Source organism: Camelus ferus, chromosome 13, assembly GCF_009834535.1.
Source record: "Camelus ferus isolate YT-003-E chromosome 13, BCGSAC_Cfer_1.0, whole genome shotgun sequence".
NCBI classification, from domain to species: domain Eukaryota; kingdom Metazoa; phylum Chordata; class Mammalia; order Artiodactyla; family Camelidae; genus Camelus; species Camelus ferus.
In genome coordinates, this window is record NC_045708.1 from 14,665,740 (window position 1) to 14,672,551 (window position 6,812).

At 53.4% G+C, this 6,812-nt stretch overlaps 1 protein-coding gene across 1 annotated transcript in view; it reads right to left on the reverse strand.

Annotated features, from left to right (window-relative positions):
* ECE1 (endothelin converting enzyme 1) overlaps window positions 1-2,724 on the reverse strand; it is a 103,665-nt gene extending 100,941 nt beyond the window's left edge. The window contains exon 1 of the mRNA XM_032495375.1: window positions 2,575-2,724. Coding sequence (XP_032351266.1) covers window positions 2,575-2,577 — 3 coding nt within the window. The 5' untranslated portion in view covers window positions 2,578-2,724. The remainder of the gene's footprint in view (window positions 1-2,574) is intronic.
* Between the last annotated feature and the right edge of the window lie 4,088 nt (window positions 2,725-6,812).

A 6,812-nucleotide genomic window follows, 5' to 3' on the forward strand; every position in this document is an offset into this window, starting at 1 on the left:
AGGGAAAACTTGGCAACGATGGAGGGAACGCTGAATTGTTTCAAACCCATGGAGCAGGAGATCCAAGGAATAAACACTCTAGCAGCCCTGAGTCACCCCCACCTCAGGAATGAGCACAGGGACGAGTGTTTAGGGGAAACCAAAATGACAGGGGCCAAGGAGGCCTGACGTCAGTCTCCACCCCACCCACTCACAGTGGACCAACAATCCACAGTGGAGCTCCGCTCCTCAGTCTGCCTAAGCCTCCAACCATCTGGCCCAGCAACATCCCTTGCCCATGCCCTCTCCTCCTTTCTGGTTCTCTGATGCCCAGGCCAGGCAAGCCCCATTCTGGCCTTTTCAAGGGTATTTCCTGTACTCCCACACCTCTGGTCCTCTGCTCACATGGTTCCCCCAACTGGGATGCTCTTTCCAACTCAGGTGCCACCTGTGCAGTGACACTCTCCCACCTCTCTATCCAGAGGGAAGCCCTCACTTGGCAGGCTATCTCTACCTTGCCTAAAGATATGCCACCTAGTGTAAGGATGGTGTGAACATTTATGGACCGGTGGAAGCTGTCTTAACACAGTGTTTATGGCAGGTTTTTCCTCCCTAGACAGGCCTTCGCATATAGGGTTTAATAAATCTTTGCTGAATGATGAACAAATGAATGATTCTCTAAGTACCACTCTCCCCTACTTCTCCCCACAACATGATAAACTTTAATCCTTCTTTCAGACTTAGCAAATAGGTTAGATGTCAGGCAGAAGTTCCCAACTTGAGCTTAAGGTTGTCCAAGAAAGGAAACAAAGTGCTCTCACTGGGTTATGTCACTGAATCCCCACGCCATCCCTATCATCTCATTTCACAGATGAAGAAACTGATACTCAGAGGTGATGACATGATTTGACCATAGTCCCTCTGGGGAAGAAGAGGAGCCAGAATTCAAACCCAAATGTGTTTGATCCCAAAGCCAGGGATCTTCCGGACAGGCAGGGAGGCTTCTCATGTTGTTAGGCTCTGAAAAATGTCACCAAAAGAAGGTGACCTTTTCTTTACCGGCTTTTAAGGAGAATAAAGTTCTCTCTCTGAGTAACTCAGGTTTGGGTGGGCTTGGAGGCAGAGGGAATGATATGACCCCAAATTTTCACTCCTTTTTATTGCCCACATACTGAGACCTTAAATCATGTGTCAGTCCACAGGGAGTGAGCACCCTGCCACCAAAACTGTCCAAGCAGAGCAATCCAGGGGAGAGGTTTCAGATCAAAGAGGTAGGTTGGGTCCAAGATGGTCTTTAAGCACGTTTAGGTGTGGAGTCAAGTCATAATTTCATCATTACTGACTCTGGAGAGGCAAGTGGCAGGAGAGACAGACACACATGGGGCAAGAAAAGAGGGGACTGGCTTGGAGGGAAGAGGAAAGGGATGTTGTAAAGGGATTCCAGCCCTGGGCAGAGCAGGAGCTGATTCTGGGGAGTCACTGGGTGGTGGTGGGGGGGAGGGACTTATCAGTCTACAGGGGGTCCTATCCTGCCCCCACCTAGGCCCCTCAGGCTTGGCAGCATTTTCACAGAGAATTGGAGGTGGCTGTATCCCTGGGACTGGCAGCCACCGTCACTGGCACATGCCCTCCTCAGGCCCTCCATGGTGACTTGTACCCACTCCACAGGGCACATAAAGGACCAGAGAATCAGAGGGGCCCGTCCATGCGAAGGAAGCCACAGACAAGTAGGTGGCCTCGGTGCATGGTGGAGAGGTGATCACCAGGCCCAGAGGGGTGACTGAAAGGTCTTAGCTTTCCTTCCAGAGGCAACCCTCCTCCCTAAAACAACCTCAGCAAGTCCAGCCCAACCAAATGGGGTTTCTCTCTTGAGACTTCAGAAACCCCCCTGAAATCTCCCTGCCCAGCTCCCTTCTCCCTGGTGACACCGCCCATCCGAGTCAGTGCTCAGCCTCAGCAACCCCCCTCTTCTGAGGACCCATTACTGGGAGATGCTGGGGAGACCAGAGCGCTGGGCCTAGGGCCCCCAAATGTCCCCTGGTTTCTGACAGCCGCCAACCTGGCCGCCCCGTCTCCACTCTCAACCCGCTTAGGGCACAGTGGAGCCACAGTCCAGAGTGCCCGACCTAGCCCTCCGGAAGCCCTTAGCGTGGCCAACCACGATGCCCCAAGCGGAGCCTCAGCCCCAGACCTACCTCAGCGTCCTGGGACACTCACGTCCTATCAAATCCAGCTGCTTCGGATTGTCCCCGACCGCCTTAAGGACCCACCCGAGGGTCTCCAAGCCTGGCCGGGTCCAGGGACTTTCGGACGCACCAGACCAGAACCGCATCGAGGGTCCCCGAACTGAATCAACCATCCCCGAGCCCTCCAAACCCAACCGGGTCCATCCGCCCAGAACAAATCCCCGCGCGGCCGCCCCCGACGGAACCGAGCGCGGCATCTCCGGGCGAGCCGAGCCCTGCCCGCGCGCCCCCGACTCCACACCTTCAGAAAGTGCAGCCCGCGCCCAGCCCCCGCGAGCCGGGCAGGCCCCGCGTCCCACCCCGGAGCCGCCACCGGGGACAGTCGAGGAGGGCGGGGCGCCTCACTCACCATAGCTCGCGCGCTCTGCTCCGGCCCCGCGTCGCTCCCGGGCCCCACTCCCTGCTCCTGGCCCGCCGCGCTCCACGGACGGCGCGGCTAGCTACCCCGCGGCGCGTTGGGCCCCCGCGAGTGAGCGCGGCTTGGGCGCCGAGTCCCAGGAGGCGGGCCCGCCGAGTGGCCAATGGCGGGGCGCGGGGCCCGGGCAGAATAGCCAATCACGCCCGGAGTCCGCCTCCCCCGCCCGCTCTCGCGCTTAACTCTCCGCGCGCTGGAGCCCAGGCGCCGGCGATGTGAGGACCCCCGAGGGTGGGTGCTGGCGGCGTGTCCGGCTTCGGGGTGCGGCGTCCAGACCTCAATGAGATCGGCTAGAGACAGGCGGAGCCCCGGGAGCGGCTAAGCTGTGTCCGGTGCGCTGCTTCGGGAACCTCGGCGACCTTTATCTCCTGCCTGGCGCCTGCACAGTGTGACCCAGGGCGCTGCAGCTGTGTGTGTGTTTATGTGGATTTGTGTGTGTGCGTGTGTGTGTAAGAGGGAAGGAGGGAAGAGAGGAGGAGACAGGAAAAGCGGAGGAGGGTTGGATCCCTCGTGCCTGTGTGTTTACGTGTGCCAGAAAGACAGAGACTGTCTATATTGGGGATTTGTTACTGTGTGCTTCCGTGTGTGTGTATGTGTGTGTGTGTGTGTGTGTGTAAGAGTGAGAGAGGGCGAGAGGGGGAGGTGGGAGGGAAGCAGAGAGGCCTCATGGATCATCATGCCTGTGGCCTGTGCGTTTGTTTGTCCAGGGGATAAACTGCCTCTACATGTGGTTGTGTAAGTGCCTGAGTGAAGGAGGTGTGTGTCTCTATTTATATGATGTGTGATCTGTATATCTGTGGCCTGTAGTCCATGCACGTCGGTGTGGGTAGAAAGAGACTTTGTGTCCCTGCTATAAACAAGTAGAGACCAAACCCCTGTGGTTTTGCGATACGGTTTGTGCTTGTGTACATGTGCACACATGAGAAGGCCATGGCTGTTATTTGGTGCAACTCTGTTATATAGCTCATTTTGCGAGAGAGGTTGTGTGTGTGGTGAAAGTGTGTCTTTTGTTTGTGTGATTTTGTGATTATCTCTGCTGTGTTGAGAAAGAGAAACTAATGTGCAGGGGGGCATGATATTGGATATTCAGGAGAGACCAAGACATCCCAGAGGAGGTGGGGTTTGGGCTTAGAAGGATGTGTAAGAATTTAGGAGACCAGAAGGAAAGACCTGGGGAATCTTGTCTACCAGCCATGGGAGACAGAGGTAGATTCTGGAAGACAGGGCACCTAATGCCAGGAGGGGGAGTAGGAGTAGCTGGCAGCAACCCCTGCTCAGGAGCTGGCCCACAGTGACTCTGGACATGTAAAGAGGTCTAGGCACACAGCGCCAGGTTCCAAAGTGGACCTTCTGCTCGGGGGCAGTATGTATGGCCACCTGGAGGGCAGGGAAGTGAGTGTGGAAATGAGAAGTCTCCCTGTTTCCATTCAACAACAATCTGAATTCTCCAGTGTGGAGGGAAGGATACAGAGAGAAGGACCACTTGTCAGAATTCATACCACTTGTTGAGTGCCACAGACTGGAAGAAGAGAGGGTTGGGCCATGCCCTAAAAGTGAGCAGATCTCCTCTGGACCTGAAGGCCCAGACCCTCTCTCCATCCTGGAGGACTGGTAACTTATACCATCTGCTGCCCAGGCCTGGTCTGGTTTCTGATTCCTGACCATTCCTGGGAATCACAGATCCTAAGGATCTGTACTTTTTTTCTGTATATGTTATACTCCTGATGCCTAGAGGGACATTCTGAGATCCAGGGAGACACAAAAATGGAACCAGTTGTCCTGGCTCTCCACTTGCCAGCAGTGTGATCCTGGGGGAGTCCCTTCTCCTCTCTGTGCCTCAGTTTTCTCCACTGTAAAATAGGATTTGTAATTCCTGCCCACCACACAGTACTGATGTAAAGATGTAGTGAGTTAGTGTACATACATGCGGGCCCTTTGTAAGCTATGAACCACTGGAAAACGTTAAGCGTTGTTTCATTTATATAAAGTTCAAAGCAAAACTAATTGATGCTGTCAGAAGTCAGGCCAGTGATACCTTTGGGGAGGGAATGACTGGAAAGGGAGCACCAGGGGGACTCCGTTTTGGGATGGAGGTGCTGGGTACGGAGTTGTGCTCAGTTTGTGAAAACTCCTTAGGATCTGTGACTTTTTTCTGTATATGTTATACTCCAACAGCATGTTCCAAAAAGAAAGGCCAAGTATCCTGGCCACATTTAATTCACTCACATGATGGGCATTCTCGAAGGTTCCATGAGCAAGGCAGGAACCAGGCTGAGTATTGGGGCTACAGCAGTGAACAAGATGTGATCTGACTCTGGAGCAAACAGAGGAGAAAGGGTGTGGCTTTCTTACTTGTGAAAGGGGTACATCGGCAGGAGAGGAACTTGTCCAAAGCCACTCCCTGGACTGGCAGCAGAACCAGGAATAGAACCAAGGACTCCCAACGCCATGGCTGAATCTTTTCCATTCCTGTGCTGCTCAGGGGAAAACAAGTGGGGTTCGCTGCCAGCTCTGACCCTAACCCCCAGCTCTCTGGGGATCCTCAGGGCTCACCTCCACCAAACAGCCTTCCGGGAACAATTGTGTTCTATAGATGCTATGATTCCCATCCTAGCTCCATATTACAAGTGAGGAAAATTCATATTCAGAGAGGGGAAGTGACTTCCCCAAGGTGGCACAGCCAGTCTAAGAGGATTTGCTCCTTCACTAGCATCATGCTGCTTCCGTTGGCATTTGTGGGCTCACTGTACTCTCTGACAGAAACGTGGGTGGTTGGGTGGCAAAAGAATATGTTTTCCTCGTCAGATGCCTATAGATTCAATGGCGAGGGGTAATTCCTCCAAATACTCAGGTTTCTGGGCACAGCAGTCAGAGCACCAGGGCTCAAACTGGCAGAAGACCCAACTTAAACGGGAAAGCACGGGGTGGAGATAGCTTTCGGGATGGCTGCATCGAGGAGCTCAGATGATGTCGTCAGGATTCAGTGTCATTCTCTCTGTCTCTCAAGATTCTGTCCCTCTCCATTGGCCTCATTCTCTGGCAGACTCTCTCCTCACAATCACAAGGTGGCTGCCAGCAACACCAGCCACGCATCCTAGTCTCTCAGCAGCTCCAACAGAAACAGGGACTCTCTTCTCACCAGTTCCAACAACATTCCCCCAGCTGAGTCTCACTGGTTCTTGTTGAGACGTGTGTCCATTCCTTGGCCAATCACTGTGGCCAGGCTTCTGATTAGCCAGGCTGCAGAGAGTGAGGACTTCAGAGGTACCTGACATTTAAGTCTAGGTATAGGTTCTAGCCATCCCAGCCTCAGGATTCACCAGGGCCCAAGAAGAATGCTCCAGAATATGTGGGGAGGCTTCCTTTTCACAGGCCTTCAATAAATGGCAACAGCTATTATTGGTATTCGTCTTCCGCTTTGCCTCTGTCATCATCTTGTACAGAACAGATGTTCGGTAATGTCTAGTATACAGTAGGTACCCAAGGAATCCTTAGTGGTTGACTGATTTGGAGGCAGGTGTGCTGATGCCACGTACCAAGTCAGACAGAGTCTGGACAAACGAGGCAGCCCACAGGCCTGGCGACAGAAGGAGACCCATTATAAGAGCTATTTAACTTTTTATTTTGTTTTACCTTCTATAACTGAATGGAAGCTAGAGTCTAGAGCACCTAGAGGCATCACCAGACTCCCCAGGAACAGACACCCTCCACACCCCGACAGATGCACCAACCTACCAGCCTGTCTAAGAGGAAATATTCAGGAAGGAGCCCAGTAGGAGGCTGGTCCAGGAGGGGCAGGCAGAGCTTGTCAGACTCAATTAGACTATTTCTTGACTCATCCAACCCTGCAGAGAGGCCGCCTGGGGTGAGGCTGGGGACCAGGATGTGCTAGCCTGACCCTTTCCCCCTTGGGCCACCAGCTACTCTGATTCAATGGGGCAGTTTAAGTTTCTGTGAGGGATTGGAGGTCCATTAAGTCCTGACCAACAACAGCTGCTATTTATCAAGTGCGCCCTGGGCCCCATGCTTGGCACTTGGCATGATTTAAATGCAGGACCAATGGAATACATTTTGGATACGTACATTATCCCTGCTTTTGCTTTACTTCTTCCTGCTATTCTCTCCTTTTGCCCTGATTCCTGTATTTAATTTCAAAAATGAAGTAGATCTGG